Source organism: Aedes albopictus, chromosome 2 (genome assembly GCF_035046485.1).
Source record: "Aedes albopictus strain Foshan chromosome 2, AalbF5, whole genome shotgun sequence".
Lineage (NCBI taxonomy): Eukaryota > Metazoa > Arthropoda > Insecta > Diptera > Culicidae > Aedes > Aedes albopictus.
Genome location: NC_085137.1, coordinates 390805045 through 390824761, shown reverse-complemented (window position 1 = coordinate 390824761; position 19717 = coordinate 390805045). Strand labels below are relative to the sequence as shown.

The window sequence follows — 19717 nt, the reverse complement described above, 5'->3', positions numbered from 1 at the left end:
GATTCGCTTTTATCTGCTTTGCGCACATAAAAACTAATGAAGTTTTCATTTCAGTGTAGTTTACAAAATAAAATGGAAGTCGTGAACTTTTGCCAAAGACCAAAAATTTTGAAGCACAATTTAGCACTGATTTCGAAACCGTGCTTTAAAAAATTTTAAGTAGAGCCGTTTTTGAGTTTTAGCTCAATATCAAGTTTACATTTTTTTTAAATATGGAATTTACTAAAATTCAAATATTATGCGTTTTGTTCAACCAATTTCAAATCTTTTTCCATAAATTAAAAGCTGGATACAATACTATTTGATCATCTGAATGCAGGTTTTACGTCAGATTAATAAAATTCAAGATATTGGCGGGTTTTAGGGATGATCTCCTTAAATTTTAGCCAAATTTCCAAAAATATATGAAGAAATGTATTTTTTTTTCAATAAGAAAAAAACTATCTAAAAATTCTAACTCAACGTTTATTTGTCATATCATATGTAGGCGAGATACAGTAAAAAATTCAGCTCAATCGGAGCATTGATTACAAAGAATGAGATGTGTGAAGTGAGCGACGTTGCTTAAAAATAGAACAAAAATCGATTTCAAATCATCAACCTTGTAAGAAAAGTCGAAAAAAATTCCGCTCTACTGTAATTTTTTTCCTTCGCGTTTTCGAACTCAGGGCATGATTCTACACCAAAAATGATCATCAGCTTACCGAGTTCAAAAATGCTGTAAACTAGTGTAATTGGCTTCTTTCGCGGTGTTGAGATAATTCCATATTCTGAATCTGCATGCGAAACTGAGACGAAATCCAAATTTTCATGAATTTTGGTGACCGGGAACTTATTTAAAAACCAATTTGAAGTTTGTATGGAAGCGATTTGTCTTTGAAATTGATTTTAGGTACCAAAATAAAGTTCTAAAAATCTGAAAAAAATCATAGTGGCACAGAAAAAGGTTCTCTTTCGTATAAAATCAAAAAATCGATACATTTGTCTTAATTTAAAACCCAATTCATAATTGTCGTGTCCGGAACCAATCTTCCGGTACATTATGGCGGGCCAAACTCCAATTCCGCCGATGTGCATCGGAATCAAGCAGCACCGCACTCGCCAAACAAGCTGCACGCGCAAAATACTTTACAAGACTGACGTTTCTTTCTGTGCTCGTCGTTTGCTTTATTTTTGCCGACGGTGCTTCACCGCTGCCAATGGTATATGCCCAGTAGCTTATTTTCTCAGTACCCCTCTCAATCCCTACATTCTCCCCCTGTCCTACTCTCTCATTATTTTAAAAGTTTAAATTTTTCAATCAACAATATTCACTTCGTTTACATTATAGTATAACTAACAATTGCCTTCGTTCTAAAACGATATTATCAATTAACGCCATCTCAATCATCCTCATTTTCAACCACCTTCTTTGGCATTTTTACTACCTTTCTTTAACCACTACCACAGTCATCTTTTTAACCATGACCACAGTTATCTCTTCTTTCTTATCTCTTCTCTCATCGCTCATCATCATCTCTCATCTTCTCATCATCGTCTTTTATAATTATCATTTTTCATTTCTCATCTCTCATCTACCATCTCTTATCTTTCGTCCCTCATCTTTTATCTCTCATCGCTCATCTCTCATCATCTTCAGCTCTCCCGTCTCACCTGAATTTTTCAATCAACAATATTAAGTTCGTTTACATTTCACTTTATTGTACTACAACTTATACTTGCCTTAGTACATGCCTTCGTTCTAAAAACGATATTATCAATCATCACCATCACAATCATCCTCATTTTCAACCACTTTCTTTGTCACTTTTACAAACTTATTTTTATTTTAACCATGACCACAGTTATGCCAATCTTTCATCTCTCATTATTATCGTCTATCATCTCTTCTTCCCTAGTAGCACATATGTTCTACATATGTTTATGTTACTCTTTTATGACTAAATTTGGTCATATACCAGTAATATGAACTCGTGTAGAACATATGTGCTATTAGGGTTACTTATCTCCCTTTCCTCTTCTCTCATCGCTCATCATCATCTTCTCATCGTCGTCTTTTATCCCTCATCATTATCATCTTTCACTTCTCATCTCTCATCTACCATCTATTATCTTTCGTCCCTCATCTTTCATCTCTCAACGCTCTTCTTTAAGCATGTTCATCTCTCCCCTCTGACCTCAATTTTTCAATCAACAATATTAAGTTCGATAACATTTCACTTTATTGTACTACAACTTATAATTGCCTTCGTTTTAAAAACGATATTATCAATCATCACAATCATCCTCATTTTCAACCACCTTCTTTGTCACTTTTACTGCCTTATGTTTTTTAACCTTTACCTCAGTCATGCCAATCTCTCATTATTATCGTATATCATCAATTCTTTCTTATCTCTCATCTCTTTTCTCTCATCGCTCATCACCATCTCTAATCTTTAATCATCAGCATCTCTTATCAGCATAATCTCTTGTCTCTTATCTCGCATCTTTCATTTCTCATCAATATCATCTTTCATTTTTCATCTCTCATCTACCATCTCTCATTTTTCATCCCTCATCTTTCATCTCTCATCTTTCATCTCTCCTCAATTTTCAATTAACTATATTCACTTTGTTTACATTTCACTTTATTGTACTACAACTTACAATTGTCTTCGTTCTAAAAACGATATTATCAATCATCCCATCACAATCATCCTCATTTCCAACCACCATCTTTGTCACTTTTACTACCTTTTTTTAACCTTTACCACAGTCATAACAATCTCTCATATCTCACTATTATCGTCTATCATCTCTTCTTTCTTATCTCTCATCTTTCATCTCTAATCATCATCATCTCTCATTAGCATCATCTCTCATCTCTCATCTCTCATATCTAATCACTATCATCTTTCATTTCTTATCTCTCGTCTCTCACCTACCTTCTCTCATATTTCGTCCCTCATCTTTCAGCTCTAATCATCGTCATCATTCCTCATCTCTCATCCTTCATCTCTCCTCTCTCACCTCTCATCACTGATCATCTGTCATCTTTCATATCTCATTACTCATCTCTCATCTCGCATCTTTCTCCTCTCAGCTCTCAACTTTCATCTCATTTTTCACCTCTCATCTTTCATCTCTCATCGCTCATTTTTCATCTCTCATTTTTCATTTCTCATCGCTCATCTGTCATCATCATCATCTCTTATCTCTCATCTTTCATCTCTCGTCTTTCATCACTATCATCACCATCATCATCATTATCATCAAATCTCTTATCATCATCATCTCTCATCTCTCATTTTTCGTCGCTCATCTCTCATCATCATAATTATCTATCATCTTTCATATCTCATCATCATCATCTCTCATCTCTTACCTTTCATCTCTCATCTTCCATCTCGCATCTCTCATCACCGTCGTGTCTCATCTCTAATTTCTTATCACTCAACTTCTTTCTCTCATCTTTGATCATCAACTCTCATTTCTCATCTCTTATTTTTCATCTTTCAACTCATCTCATCGCTCATCTCTCATCTTTTATGTCTCATCTCTCATCTGTTATCTCGCATTTCTCACCTCTCAACTTTCATCTCTCACTCTCATCTTTAATCTCTTATCTCTCACCTTGTCTCTCACCTCTCATCGCTTATCATCATCCTCTCTCATCTTTCATTTCTCAGAATTCATCGCTCATTTAAAATCTTTCATCTCTCATATCTCACATCTCATTGCTCATCATCATTATCATCTCTCATCTTTCATCTCTCATCACTCATTTCTCATGTCTCAACTTTCATCTCTTATCTCTCCTCTTTCATCTCTCACTTCTTTTCTATCATCATCATCATCATCTCTCATCTTTCATCTCTCATCACTCATATCTCATCTCGCGTCTCTCAACTTTCATCTCTTATCACTAATCTCTCATCTTTAATCTCTCCTTCCTCGCGTCTTATCTTTCATCTCTCATCTCGCATCTGTCATCTTTCATCTTTCATTTCTCAACGCTCATCTCTCATCATCATCAACATCATCTTCTCTCATCTTTCATCTCTCACCTCTCATCATCAACATCTCTTATATTCATCAGCTATCATCTCTCATCTCTTATATTTCGTCCCTTATAATTCGTCTCTCATCTCTCGTCACTTATCTATCATCTGTCACCTTTAGTCTCACCATCATCATCATCATCATCTCTTTTCATCATCATCATCTCTTATCTTCCATCTTTTATCTCTCATCTCTCACTTCTCATTTCTAATCCTTCATTTCTCATCTAACATCATCATAAATCATTATCATTAGCACAGTAATACCAATCTCATCTCTCATCCCTTATCTGTCATCTCTCATCACTCATTTCTCATCTTCATCTGTAATCTCTCATGTCTCATCACCATTATCATTAGCATCTCCTATTTTATCTACCATCTCTCATCCTTCATCTCTTATCTATCATCATTATCAATTATCATCATCACAATCATCCTCATTTTCAATCACCGTCTTTGTCACTTTTATTACGTTTTCTAAGACATTTTCACATCTTTTTTAACATTCACCACAGTCATGCCAATCTCATCTCTCATTATGATCATCTCCCATCTTTCATCTCTCATCATCATCATCTCTCATCTCTTACCTCTCATCTCTTATCTCGCATCTTTCATCTCTCATCTTACATCACCATCGTGTCTTATTTTTTTTTTATCTCTCGTATCTCATCTTTGATAATCATCTCTCATATCTGAACTTTAATCTCTCATCTCTCACCTCTCATAACTCATCATTCATCTCTCATCTCTTATTTCTCATATTTCATCTGTAATCTCTCATTTCTCATCTTTCATCTCTCATCATCTTCTCTCACCTTTCTTCTCTCATCACTATGATCATCATCATCATCAATACCTCTTATAATCATCAACTCTCATCTACCATCTATCATCTTTAGTCCCTCATCTTTCATCTCTCATCACTCATCTCTCAAATTTCTCATCTCTTACCTCTCATCTCTCATCGCTCATCTTTCATCTCTCATTCCTCATCTTTCATCTATAATCTCTCATTTCTCATCTCTCATCTTTCTTCTGTCATCTTTCATCTCTCATTTATCATCTCTCATCTTACGTCCCTCATCTGTCACCTCTCATCTCTCATCGCCATTATCATCATCATCAACATCTCTTCTCATCATCACCTCTAATCTCCCATCTTTTATCTCTCATTTCTCATGCTTCATCTCTCATCTATCATCTCTCGTCATCATCGTCTCTCATCTCTTACCTCTTGTTTGTCATCTCTAATCTCTCATCTCACATCTCGCATCCTTCACCTCTCTTCTTTCATCACCATCGCGTCTCATTTTTTTTAAATCTCTCATCTCTCTTCTGTAATCTGTTAGCTTACCCTCTCGGGGGAATTCGCTTACCCTCTCAGGAGAATTAGTTATCAGTTGCAGCTTACCCTCTCGGGGGAATTCGCTTACCCTCTCAGGGGAATTAGTTATCAGTTGCAGCTTACCCTCTCGGGGGAATTTGCTGTTAGCTTACCCTCTCGGGGGAATTCGCTTACCCTCTCAGGGGAATTTGTTATCAGTTGCAGCTTACCCTCTCGGGGGAATTCGCTGTTAGCTTACCCTCTCGGGGGAATTCGCTTACCCTCTCAGGGGAATTTGTTATCAGTTGCAGCTTACCCTCTCGGGGGAATTCGCTGTTAGCTTACCCTCTCAGGGGAATTTGTTATCAGTTGCAGCTTACCCTCTCGGGGGAATTCGCTGTTAGCTTACCCTCTCGGGGGAATTCGCTTACCCTCTCAGGGGAATTTGTTATCAGTTGCAGCTTACCCTCTCGGGGGAATTCGCTGTTAGCTTACCCTCTCGGGGGAATTCGCTTACCCTCTCAGGGGAATTTGTTATCAGTTGCAGCTTACCCTCTCGGGGGAATTCGCTTACCCTCTCAGGGGAATTTGTTATCAGTTGCAGCTTACCCTCTCGGGGGAATTCGCTGTTAGCTTACCCTCTCGGGGGAATTCGCTTACCCTCTCAGGGGAATTTGTTATCAGTTGCAGCTTACCCTCTCGGGGGAATTCGCTGTTAGCTTACCCTCTCGGGGGAATTCGCTTACCCTCTCAGGGGAATTTGTTATCAGTTGCAGCTTACCCTCTCGGGGGAATTCGCTGTTAGCTTACCCTCTCGGGGGAATTCGCTTACCCTCTCAGGGGAATTTGTTATCAGTTGCAGCTTACCCTCTCGGGGGAATTCGCTTACCCTCTCAGGGGAATTTGTTATCAGTTGCAGCTTACCCTCTCGGGGGAATTCGCTGTTAGCTTACCCTCTCGGGGGAATTCGCTTACCCTCTCAGGGGAATTTGTTATCAGTTGCAGCTTACCCTCTCGGGGGAATTCGCTGTTAGCTTACCCTCTCGGGGGAATTCGCTTACCCTCTCAGGGGAATTTGTTATCAGTTGCAGCTTACCCTCTCGTGGAAATTCGCTGTTCTGTTTTGTAGAACATGCCTGTGTAAAGCATAATCATCTATTTGATTTCATATAATGGGAATCTAGTATATACCACGCAAGTACTAAATTATATCAATAACAGGCAACAAAACAACACCATTGAAAACCTCGCCTCCAGCTAACAAGAACACAAATCTCACTATTTTCATACAAAACGATAATCAATTAACTCTGTTTTGAATATGTTTGAAATGCTGCAAATAAAATAATTAACTATAAGATCTGTTATGATTTTTGTTTTGCTTTTGTTTTCGTCCTCATTTCAAATTTCTCTTTCACCGGATTTCGATTCTGCTTCTGTTTACTCTGACGAATCCAATAACAAACCTCGCGATAAACAAGAACTGACTCAAGCAAGAACTAAATATCATCTCACACACGAAACTGTTCAGTTCACAAAAAATCAACTAAACTTGCATCCGGCGGTAGAAAAAAATCTCCATTCCAAAACACAGTTAAACCTGCATTCGTACACGTCCTTGCAATTGAAACGATCCGCCGTCAATTATCGCATCGTAGCTAGCAAACAAGGCAACTTTCGCCCCCAAAAGCTTCTGCACCAAACAAAATACAAAACACCCCGTTTCTCCTCAATCTGTTGGGATCGAGCCACCAGCACGCAGTTCAATCCCTTCGCATTCACTGCATCAACAACCGAGCCCGAGCGTACACATCTTCTACCAACTGTGCCAATGTCGTGTCCGGAACCAATCTTCCGGTACATTATGGCGGGCCAAACTCCAATTCCGCCGATGTGCATCGGAATCAAGCAGCACCGCACTCGCCAAACAAGCTGCACGCGCAAAATACTTTACAAGACTGACGTTTCTTTCTGTGCTCGTCGTTTGCTTTGTTTTTGCCGACGGTGCTTCACCGCTGCCAATGGTATATGCCCAGTAGCTTATTTTCTCAGTACCCCTCTCAATCCCTACATAGGAAGTCAAAATGACAGTTAAAGCATTCGTTGAAGCTAGACGACATATTCAGAGCAGTTGCTAACCACTAACCTGTTAAATATCATGCTAGTCAAATGGCTAGTTGAATTGGATATTTAAAAAAAATCGAACAATAAAAAATGAACTTTTCGGCTTAACTAGAAGTCTCTCAGGAATTCGAATAAAAAGCGATTTATAACCTATTGAAAGCCACTAAATGTTAATGCGATTCAAGTACAGTGAGTTCTTGAGTAATCACTTCTGAAGTCCTTGAATATAAAATGTATCGGGTGTGGTCAGTGTCGTGTCCGGAACCAATCTTCCGGTACATTATGGCGGGCCAAACTCCAATTCCGCCGATGTGCATCGGAATCAAGCAGCACCGCACTCGCCAAACAAGCTGCACGCGCAAAATACTTTACAAGACTGACGTTTCTTTCTGTGCTCGTCGTTTGCTTTGTTTTTGCCGACGGTGCTTCACCGCTGCCAATGGTATATGCCCAGTAGCTTATTTTCTCAGTACCCCTCTCAATCCCTACAATAATGACTCGGATAAATTTCATAAGGTCACTCTATGACGTAAAATCGTCTCACAGCTTGGATTTTATTCATGTTTAGCGTCGGAACGTCATACTTATGACACACATGTGATACAAGAATCACTGAACAATTGCGCTTGAAATGACTGCCATACTGAAAATTGTCTCAGTTCAAGTCAGTCTTGTTAGAATTTTCTTGACACTGCGTACCGTTATACAGGAATCACACTCTTCACATGTCTGTCCGGGGTAAAACACTGGCAACACTAAAAAGTGCATCCGAGAATGGACACTCACAAGAACGCAGCCAAAGCTGTTTCGCCTGGTGAGTTCCCCTTTTCGCCTCGAATTTTGACAACCGCAAATTAGATCACATTCATTTTTGACAGATCTTATGTTGTCGTATCGAACAATCAGCTGTGCCGCACGCGTGCTTTCCAGTTTTGTTGTTGATTATTTCAGCAGTCGCCAAGAAATTTAATTTAATTTGTAAATTAGTGACGATTTAACTATTAAATCACTGACTCGTCATACTTTCAAGCAATAACAACACAACGACCATGTTCTTCCGAACACTGGTTAGGAGATTTCACCGGCCGGCCCTATTACAGTGCAAACCCGAAATCCCCAAAGGACCACCATCAGCCGGTTCGGAAAAAGTGAAAGACCTCCTGGATAATGCCGCCACCTTCCAGGACATCCGACCGCAAAGTGAAGAGGACGCCTGGGCCACCCTTCCCTACGTAGATGGGACATTCTTCGGGGGTCGCAATCAGGCAATGAAATCAAACCGACCGAAAATCGATCCCCGCGAGACCACGATCATACTGTTCCCCGGCCAGGGGGCGCAATACGTTGGAATGGCTTCCAGGTTGCTGAAGTACCCCGGCGCGCGGGACATATTTGCCCTGGCTAACGATGTGCTGGGGTACGATTTGCTTAAACTGTGCGTCGAGGGCCCTAGGGAGAAGCTTGATCAGACCATGTACTGCCAACCGGCGGTGATGGTTTCCTCTCTGGCAGCGCTCGAGCAGCTCAGAGAGGAACGACCGAACGCCATCGATAACTGTTTTGCCACGGCCGGATTCAGTCTGGGTGAGATCACAGCGTTGGTGTTTGCCGGAGCCATTTCATTCGATAAGGCAGTCAAGCTGGTGCAGATCCGAGCCGAAGCTATGCAATGGGCAAGCGAGCAGACCAAAAGTGGAATGGCAACGGTACTGTTTTCTCCGGATGCTCGACTCGGGGAAGCCTGTAAAGATGCCGTGAACTGGTGCATTCAACGAGGCATGGAAAATCCGGAATGCCGAATAGCTAATTATTTGTATCCAAGTTGTAAGGTAAGAATGCAGCATTTATTTAGACTTACTGGAGACCCAACTCTATATTTTACTAATTACAAATCTCTATCATTATCCCATTTCAGGTAATCGCAGGTAACACCGAAGCGCTCAAATTTCTCGAAGCCAACACGAAAAAGTACGGCATTAAACGGATAAAACGTTTACCGGTGAGCGGTGCGTTTCACACCGAACTCATGGCATCAGCAGTGGAACCATTCTCAAAAGCACTCAAAAAGATAAAAATCGAAGACCCCATCATCAGTGTGCACTCGAATGTGGACGGCAAACGGTATCGAAACCCGGGGCACATACTGAATCAACTTCCAAAGCAGATAGTGCGACCGGTCAAGTGGGAACAAACGTTGCATAATCTGTACGAACGGAAAACCGGCGAATTCTTCCCCCGCACGTTCGAATGTGGTCCAGGGAAAGGTTTGAAAGCTATTCTCAAACAGGTCAATGCCAAAGCATGGGATTCGTCTTTCAATATAGAAGCTTGATAGGAAAAGTGGAAAAGTGTTTTGAATTTTTGAACGAAAGCTCGTGTAGCTCCTTAAACTTTAACCAACATTGAACGATAAAACCACAAAAGTATCACAGAGAAAGAAAGTCATCGCAAAACAAATTGAACGTCAAACTACAACTTGAAGCACAGCTTCCAAAGCATATATTATTTTCCATCAAAATCGATAAAAATATTCCTGCAAGCGTGGCACAACTCCCGTTTGAGCTGTCTCATCTCGTCGTCCTCAAGTTCGGCGTTTACCGCTTTGCACGCGTCCCGTTCCATTAGTCTGGTACTTTCGATAATACTCTCGTGACTCAGTTCCACGTTAATTCGCGAAGAAACCATCCGGGAGAATTCCGTTGCAAACAGTGTGGCCGAATCCCGATAGTCCAGACTCGAGTGACAAAATTTACACTTGCTTGGTTCTTCTGCCGTTGGCTCGATTTTCAAAGATTTATCAAACAGCTCTAAGAAATGGTCGTCGTTTGCTTTTGGTTCATTGGAATCTGCCACTTTTTCCGCACCCAGCTTATCTCCCGTCCGAAACACGGTGGACACCGTAGAGGGAAATGATTGCTGCAACCCATCGACAAATTTGGACGTCAAATTCTGCAAACTTGATTTCTCTCGGAACGGGTCCAAAGCTATGACACTTCGCAGCTGATTCTCTGCGAAGTTCAAGTAATAGTCGATTTCCTCAGGGTTCAGATCTCGCATAGGACGAATTATTTTCCGCTCTTCGTCACGATCGTCACAAAAGGCAATGTCTAGAGCAAGGGATCTTCCTCGACCCAGAGCCACGTCCGACAGCAATGTCTTCGCAAGTTCTAACCCAATACTGGACAGGAATATGTATCCACATTCCAACTGCTTGGCTAATGCCTTGTACGTTTGCTTCCTAGTCTGTACAATGAAGTCCTGCTTCGATGTTACGCTTTTGATTCCTCCCAAGATCTTCCTAAATGCTTCTTGCTCCGCGTGAAATTTCTCCGATAGATTACCCTCGCCAATTCCACAGCTTTCTTGACCACCCAGCACGGCATAATAGGATGGAAATTCAAATTGTTTCATAATCTCAACTTTCTCGCCCACACTCTGCTCAAGATCCCCTCGACTCCCGTCAATGAAATCCTCATTGACAAACACCACCACCGGGTCCACTCGTAACTTCTTGAAAGCATCCTGGTCCAAACCATGCCGGATCATGTCCAGCATCACTACATTCTCCGGCGAGCCGTTGAAAACCACCATCACCTTGGAACCCCGCCGAACGATTTTGGTGGCTCCCAGCGAAGCTCGAAACTTGTGCCGCACGTAATGCAGAAAACATCCACGGCACTGGGGCTCCTTTCGGTTCAGCTTCAACACCGCAGGCTGTTCATTACACTTGTGGCAGATCTCATGCTGTTCCAGAGCCGACGATGTGCCTTCTTCCGGTATGGGGGATTCTTCCTTCATGGCGTGAGCGCCACCCTCGTCTCCGAAGTCATCTTCGCCGATGCTGCACATTGTAAAGCTGAATAGTTACTTGAATAACGCTGTTTTCGGGAATAATTCGTAATGTGTGAACTAGGTACACCGCCACCGCACGAGAACGAAGACACGCACGTTTGTTTTGTTTCACTATTTTGACGTTTCGCGTGTAAACACCACTTCAAATGGATCTAAAAACTAGGGGTGTTCGCGAATAATTCTGCTGAAAAAATGTGGCTGCGTAGTTTATTTCGACTGGTAAAATCGAGCGTTTGTTTCAATAAGGGCAATAAAAGTGACAAGTTAGGTGACATGGTATACGTCATGTTCCAATTTTGACACTTCTCCTGCTCGTTTGGAACGGGAATTTGTACAGAGCTTGCTGACGTTTATTCACATCTCTCTTTCAAGCATGCAGGCGGGATAGGATTTGTTTTCATCGGGAAACCTTTCCTGATGACAACAAATTCTATTCCGCCTGCATGTTTGAAAGAGAAAGGCGAATAAACGTCAGCAAGCTCTATGGATGATCATAGTTCCAATTTTGACGTTGACGCCACTCTCCTTTCCAGTCACTCTACCCAGTAGAATAATTAGCCACAGAAGTCCAATGTCGCGACCGTCCGTGTGACTAACAACTCTAGATTGAGTTTAAATAAGGGCGAAAGTAACATGAGAGAGTTCTCTTCATCGACTCTCCCTTCTGCAAATTAAAGTGACAAGATGCAAATTCAATCGAACTTTTTTACACTTAGACGCTAGATTGCATCGCAATCTAGCGATTTATGACCAAAAAGTGCAACCATACTTGCATCTTGTCACTTTAATTTGAAGAAGAGAGAGTCGATGAAGAGAACTCTCGCCCTTATTTAAACTCAATCTAGATCTAGTTTGCCACGCCCTTACAGCGTCATTAACGGTACTAGAAGTGTCAAATAAATTTTGTTTACTAAAACAAAGAACCCTCTACAAGATGGACACTTATAACACCGACGAACCGACGTGACAGCTAGAACAAATAAATTCAAATTTGTTGTCCCCGACGCCATGATGAAAAATAGCCGAACACTACCGCCTCCTCTATAATGGTTCGCGTTGTATTGATAGCTGGACTCCAAACCCCCGTGTATTCATATAGGAAGAGGTTCGCGTCTGCGCTGATTTGACAGAAGCGTTCGCTCGCTTCGCTGGTTGACCGTTAAATTTGTGAGGACAGTTTTGAATCACCACTGTCACGTCGGTTCGTCGGTGCTTATAACACCGACGAACCGACGTGACAGCTAGAACAAATAAATTCAAATTTGTTGTCCCCGACGCCATGATGAAAAATAGCCGAACACTACCGCCTCCTCTACAACGGTTCGCGTTGTTTTGATAGCTTGACTTCCAACCCCCGTGTATTCATATAGGAAGAGGTTTGCGTCTGCGCTTATTTGACAGAAGCGTTCGCTCGCTTCGCTGGTCGACCGTTAAATTTGGGGGGGCAGTTTTGAATCACCACTGTCACGTCGGTTCGTCGGTGCTTATAAATAGTCAATTATTACTATTAAAGCTAATAAACAGTACGACTGCAGCGATTTGGCAGCGATCGACACGCTCGGTCGTGTTCGCGGCGTGCTCACCAGAAAGTAAACTCTAATTGAGTATAAATCAAAAATTAACTGGCAATATAGCGCTAGTTCGCTGCGCCATTTTTCGCTCTTTGTTAATACAAAGAGCACCCAGAAGCAAGAAGAAGAAAGCTAATAAAATGATTGAATAGGAAAAGCGATTGCAGTGTCATTGGAGTTCTAGTGTACAGCGGCCGTTCGCTCGTTGCAACATGTTTACATTGCAACGAGCGAATGCCATTCGCAACGTCATTTTGACACTAAAGTGCATCGAAATGCACTGCCAGCACGACTGACGGCACAAATTTGACACTTGATTGCTTTTTAATTGCAAACATGACATGTGTCAAACAACACATTGTGTCAAATTTTGCCCAATTTGGGTTCTTTAGGGGTATCCAGATTATTGCATCATCGGAATCTCCGTCCAAAAATTAGTCGAAATCCAAAATTTCATCATTTTAGGTTCCCGGGAACTATTTTTAAAAATCATTTAAAGTTTGTATGGGGAAATTTTTTTGTTCGGGGCGAACTGTCACTTTATCGATTGAACTGTCATTCTAGCCACGGAAATTAAAACTGTTTTGTTTATTTAACCATCAAAACAAAGGAATCGGAATGCAATAAAATCACGTTATACTCAGAAAAATGAGCTCTTTCGATTAGGTTAAAGAAAAAGGCAATATTTAGTTCACTAAACAACCCAATTAGCGGACTTGTAACCAAAAAGCGTTGCAAATGAGCGGGTTTGCAACGAGCGAACGGGCGCTGTATTTCTATTCTGTACGCCCCTAGGGGCAAGACACTGTGCAAACGAGTGTAACTTTGAGAAATCCAGAGTAACTCTTTTTATCCATTTTCACCAATGATCCACGAAATTTGTTGAAAAACATCCCTAAAACTGCAAGAAAAGCGAGATATCGGGTAATACCCCGGACAGACATGTGATACGAGTGTGATTCCTGTACAACGGTACGCAGTGTCAAGAAAATTTCAACAGGACTGACTTGAACTGAGAGAATTTTCAGTATGGCACTCATTTCAAGCGCAATTGTACAATGATTCTTGTATCACATGTGTGTCATAAGTATAATATTGTTTTGGTTTTGGGATAAATCAGCAGAGCTTTTTTTTATCCGTATTAACGAGATTTTCAGCCCTGGGCTAGTTCATCTCGGGACCCACGCTTTACTTCCCTTCCGAAGGAAAAACTCACATTTTGCAAGTTTGTCGGGTGTGGGATTCGATCCCAGGTCCTCGGCGGGATAGTCAAGTGTTCTAACCATCACACCAGGTCCGCTCCACCAAAAGCAGAGCTTCTAAACACTCAATTAAATTTCAATATGAAATTTAGTCTTTAAAAAAAATGGCTCTTACTAGGGCTCTTACGACGTTCGTTCCACTGCACACTGGGCCAGGAACAGAAATTAGCAAGACAAAACCTCTAGCACATTGGGGATACGTCCTATCAAGTTGGTGACTTCGGCAAAGTTGTTGGGTTTTATCTGCGCCTCAAATTGCGCTTGGAATTTAGTTCGTGAAACCGCCGCATAGGTGGCGCTGCGGTGCTAACTTCTTTATTTTACAACTTAGAGTTTTGGCGTCTTCGACAAAGTTGTAGAACAGGCAAAAATATGAAAAGTTGTCGAAGACACCAAAACTCTAGCTCTTAAAATAACAAAGTTACATTGAATATTATAAACAAACGACTTAAATTTGCGCTTTATGTAATTCTCTTGTTTATCACCCTACATGTTGCCATGGCAACAGAAAACAATAATCGCAGTAGTCGAACAAGATCGTAACTTGAAATTGTATTTCACTCTTGCAACAATCGTGCTTTTTGAAGAACAATACATACAGTTGTCTAGGTATTACTAGTAGAAATAACTCTTTTAGGGTCTGTGTCAATTGGCGAATTAAATATAAGTTTCACTTAAACTTGACAGTTCGATAATTATTTCCTTAGGAAAACTGTCAAGTTTAAGTGTTGAACTGTCAAATTTAAGTAAAATTTAATTTTAATTCGCCAATTGACACAGACCCTTAGTATATATGAGAAGTATAGCGTAATCTGCACCTGATTTTGCCTGAATGAAACGTACGTTCCGTAGGTGAGTAATTTCACTTCTTGAATCTTTTTAAACAGTCGGGACTCCTACAAGACGTTGCCACTCACTTTACACCTACCGCAAATTCCAGGTTGTCGTGCATCCAAATAAATTTATTTTCAGTATTTGACAAGTCGAAAGAGGAGCCTAATTTGAGCCTAATCGAATTAAAAAAAATAAATTGAGACGGATATAAGTTAGCTGAGATAAATATTGTGATTGGCTTAAAGAAGATGGCAGCGTATTATATGAGTCCCAACTTTACACCCTAATTATTATATAAAGCGTGATGCATTTGCTGAGAGATTTCATGAGTCTTTTGAAACATTTCACTAACGGGGCAATTGATTTTATTTTCATTAAAGATTCCACCTACTTCATCGAGTTTTTTTTTTTTTTCAAGAATAATCCCGCAATATCCCGCATGCCAATGCTGTTTACTTTTATTATACTTAATATAATAAATATATTAGTGAATTAAAATAATTTACCTTTAATTTGCTATCTTGACAACCCACAAAAACCGTGAATGGATAATTGGTTAACATTTATCTGATAAATCTTTCAGTTCAGTTCAGCTGTTGACATTGTTTTTGATTTGATGTTAAAACGAATAAAATAAAAGTGTAAAAGATTCTACAAGTAAATTCCCCTACGAATAATACGTTTAATACGCCCGTACGGGCAAAGTCAGGAAGGTGCACATCGACAGCTAGCGATATAACATTCATATACATTAAAACAGGATTTTCTACTAGTAATACCTGGACAAACGTATATATCATTCCTCAAAACGCATTGTTACTTTGAAGAGCCCCCCGGTATAGCGAGACGAACAGTAGATGCACCCAATGCTAGCGAGTTAGGTGATAGGTTCGCCCACTTCTCCAGTGGCCGACAGAGGCGAAAAGGAAACGGGTAGAAGGCGCCATTTTGTAAGAGTCACAACAGCAGTGAGGACGCGTTTCTAGAGTTATTCTGTTTATTCGTTAATTATTTCTGTAAATAGCTGTGGAAGGAAGGAGAAACTAAAATGTAAGATTGTCGTGATATTTCATTGTAACAGTAACTGTAACCATTTATATTTCTTGAATTCGAATACAGCTTTGAAGCAACTCCAACAACAAAAAGCGAGTTTGTCTTAAAAGATCTCCGAGCCTCCCAACAAATCTTCAAAGATTTTAGCTCTTGGAAGAGCGGCCCTTCAAAGAGATGCCAGCAAGAAGGAAGCAGAAAGTAAACACACCGGAACCGGAGATGTTCAGTTGTAAGAGCTGCAACAAACCGGACAGTTGGGAAGACATGGTGGCATGCGACAAGTGTGAAAACTGGTTTCACTACTCGTGTGCATCTGTCAACATTGCAACTATACATTCCGATGAGTTTATCTGCGTAATATGCAAGGCGAAAGTGGTCGCTCCCGAAAGCAAAAGAGGAAGTAGCGTAAGAAGTTCGTCATCATCGACACGGTCCGAAAAGCTTCATCTGAAATTGCAGCAGTTGGAAGAAGCAAAGGCAATGCGAAAGAAGCACGAGGAGCTGCAACGTTCGCTTCGTGAAGCCCGCTTGAAACTTTTGAGGGAAGAAGAAGAAGAGCAATCGCGAATGATTCATGAAGAAGCGGCGTACCTTTCCCAAAAGCATGAACTGGAGCTTGCACAGATTGAGGAACTGGAGGACGAAGGAAACCGAAGCCGCATCAGCCTACAGAGCAGTGAAAGAAAGGTTGAAGAATGGATCCAGAGGCAACTTCAAATTGGCAACGAAGGACTTGGTCTGGAGCATCAGTCAACAGCCAAACTGGAAGATTGTGTGGAGGAGATCCATTCCGCGGATCCGATTCGCCCGATGGTCAGAAACCAGCGGGATGTTCAAGGTAATGGGGTGCGGTTGGGAATCGATAATAAAGAAGTAATCAGATCAGTAGGACGGGTGTCTCGGGAATCAGATAAACAATCGTTAGCTAGTAGCGTTAGAGACCGTACAATGTATTTGTCTTTGCCTCCATCCGGGGGTAAGCTAGTGCAACAGGACTTCCACACGCAAGGTGCTTGTGTGTCGAAGCTGAGCCTAGTCGACTGGAGTTCCAATCCCACTGTGTGTAACGTTTGCCCACCGGGCGAAAAACTAGCGCAACAGGACTTCCACTCGACAATTGATCGGGTGTCGAAGCTGAGCCTAGTTCATCGAAATTCTAATCCGTGCGGAGTCATGGGTGCAACTGCAAGTAACTGTACAACGAAAGCCAATATAAAATCGAAGCTGAACCTAGAGCGTGAGTATGCGGATCTACGTGGTACTATGCGTGCTGCTGAAAACAACGATCGTCTTCCGGTCACAAGCGAAAGACTAATGGAACAGGACTTTCACTCGAATGTGGATCGGATGTCAAAGCTAAGCCTAGCCCATCGAAACGTTGAACCACCTATGGCTTCGGAATATTTCACAAACCCTGTTCGTGTGCCACACCCCGAGCGTCCAGCAGAGCTAAATCGCGATAAAATTGCTGCACGACAGGTAATGCCAAAGGAATTGCCTGTTTTCGATGGAAATCCAGAAGATTGGCCAATTTTTTTGAGCTGTTATAAAATGACAACGGAAGCATGCGGATATTCCGATGTGGAAAATCTCATGCGGTTACAGCGTAGTCTGCGAGGGCCCGCTTTGGAAGCAGTGCGTAGCCGGCTATTGATACCGTCTGCTGTGCCATCGGTAATAAGGACACTCCAAATGTTGTTTGGGAAGCCCGAGCTTGTAGTGAATATGCTGTTGAAGAAGGTCCGAGAAGTTCCCTCACCGAAACCAGAGCGATTGGATATGCTGATAACTTTCGGGATGGCCGTGCAGAATTTATGCGATCATCTTGAAGCAGCTGAGATGTCGTCGCATATGTGTAATCCAGTACTGTTGCAGGAGCTGATTGATAAACTGCCGGCCGGATGCAAGATGGATTGGGCGAGATACCGGAAGCAGTTTACTGGTATTAATCTCCGAACGTTTGGTGATTTTATGGAAATCCTTGTTCTGGAGGCTAACTCAGTCACTATGCAAGTGTTTCCGGAACACAAAGGCTTGCGAGATCACCAAAAGTACAAACCCTATACTAATGTGCATGATATCAAACCTGATGCACACTCGGAAGGCAATGAAGCAGCAACACGTGCGTTTGTATCGTGTTCTGGCTGCAAAAATGAGGAACACGGCATTGCAAACTGCGAAGCGTTCCAGAAGTTGATTGTCCAGGATCGTTGGAGAATGGTGCACAAGTTCAAGCTCTGCCGTCAGTGTTTAGGTCGACATGGTAAAATCGATGGTCAATGGACCTGTCCTAGTGGAACGACATGTGGGGTGGGCGGATGTTCTAAGCCACACCATGAGCTACTTCATGCGGTGCCACAAAAACCAGCGGAACGTGTAACGACAGCTTTGGTCAGCCACCACCGTCTGTTGAATACGACTTTCTTCCGGATTATACCGATACGACTGTATGGTTCCTGTTCAGTGATTGACACGTACGCCATGTTAGATGACGGATCATCGGCCACGTTAATCGAGGAGAATTTGGCAAATCAGTTGGGCGTGGAAGGGAAACCAGATCCACTTTGCTTAGTTTGGACAGCGAACATGTCTAGGTCCGAGAAAGATTCCAGGCGGGTTGATCTTGAAATATCTGGCAGCAATACAACCGAAAAATATCCTTTGATTGATGTGCGAACGGTATCGGAATTGGCACTTCCAAAGCAAACAGTATGTGTGAATGCATTATCAAAACAGTTTGCACATTTGGATGGCTTGCCAATTGTGGACTATAACGATGCGGCTCCGCGTATATTGATTGGTTCAAATAACGCTCATCTGTTGGTGTCCTTGAGGAGCAGAGAAGGCCAGGTCGGTGAGCCAGTCGCTGTCAAATCCCGTCTAGGGTGGTCCATACTCGGAGGCGGTTCTAAGGAGCGGGACGTCGTCAACTTTCATGCGGTCACATTGTGTGAGTGTCGTCAATCTGACGAGCAAATACACGAATTGGTGAAAACGTACTTTGCTGTGGATTCCGTCGGCGCCGAAGGTTCACGTCCTGAGTCAGATGATGAGAAGCGAGCAAAAAGGATTTTGGAAATGACGACTGTTCGACTAAGTTCTAACCGATTCGAAACCGGGCTTCTCTGGCGTCACGACGAATTCAAATTTCCGAAAAGCTACGAGATGGCCCTTCGAAGATTGCAGTGCCTGGAAAGACGATTGAAGAAAGATGAGAATCTGTACGGAAATGTATGTAAGCAGATTGATGATTATCAACACAAAGGCTATGCACACAAAGCGTCATCATCTGAATTGAGAGACATGGATCCAGCGCGTACTTGGTTTCTACCTTTGGGAGTGGTGTTACATCCAAAAAAGCCAAATAAAGTTCGTCTGATTTGGGATGCCAGTGCTACTGTCGACGGTGTGAGTTTGAACAGTATGTTACTCAAGGGCCCGGACTTTCTGACACCATTGCCTGCTGTCATGGGCCGTTTTCGCCAGAGGAATGTAGCCGTTGTTGGGGATATACAGGAAATGTATCACCAGTTCTACATAAGGGATCAGGACAAGTCGGCACAATGCTTTCTGTTTCGGAATTCGCCCAATGAAAGACCAGTTGTGTATATAATGGATGTGGCAACGTTCGGGTCGTGTTGTTCGCCG

At 41.8% G+C, this 19717-nt stretch overlaps 3 protein-coding genes across 3 annotated transcripts in view; 1 reads left to right on the top strand and 2 right to left on the bottom strand.

Moving 5' to 3' along the window:
• LOC134288404 (uncharacterized) overlaps nt 1-19717 on the bottom strand; it is a 250015-nt gene that overhangs the window by 195772 nt on the left and 34526 nt on the right. The gene's annotated exons all lie outside the window — the stretch shown is intronic.
• Nucleotides 8372-9837, top strand: LOC109404952 (probable malonyl-CoA-acyl carrier protein transacylase, mitochondrial). The gene is made up of 2 exons (XM_019677908.3): nt 8372-9326; nt 9413-9837. The coding sequence occupies exons 1-2, from the start codon at nt 8547-8549 to the stop codon at nt 9827-9829; spliced, it is 1197 nt and encodes a 398-aa protein (XP_019533453.3). The 5' UTR covers nt 8372-8546; the 3' UTR covers nt 9830-9837.
• Nucleotides 9968-11475, bottom strand: LOC109404953 (cytoplasmic tRNA 2-thiolation protein 2). Its single transcript, XM_019677910.3, has one exon. It carries the CDS (start codon nt 11344-11346, stop codon nt 10000-10002), a length of 1347 nt encoding a protein of 448 aa, XP_019533455.3. The 5' UTR covers nt 11347-11475; the 3' UTR covers nt 9968-9999.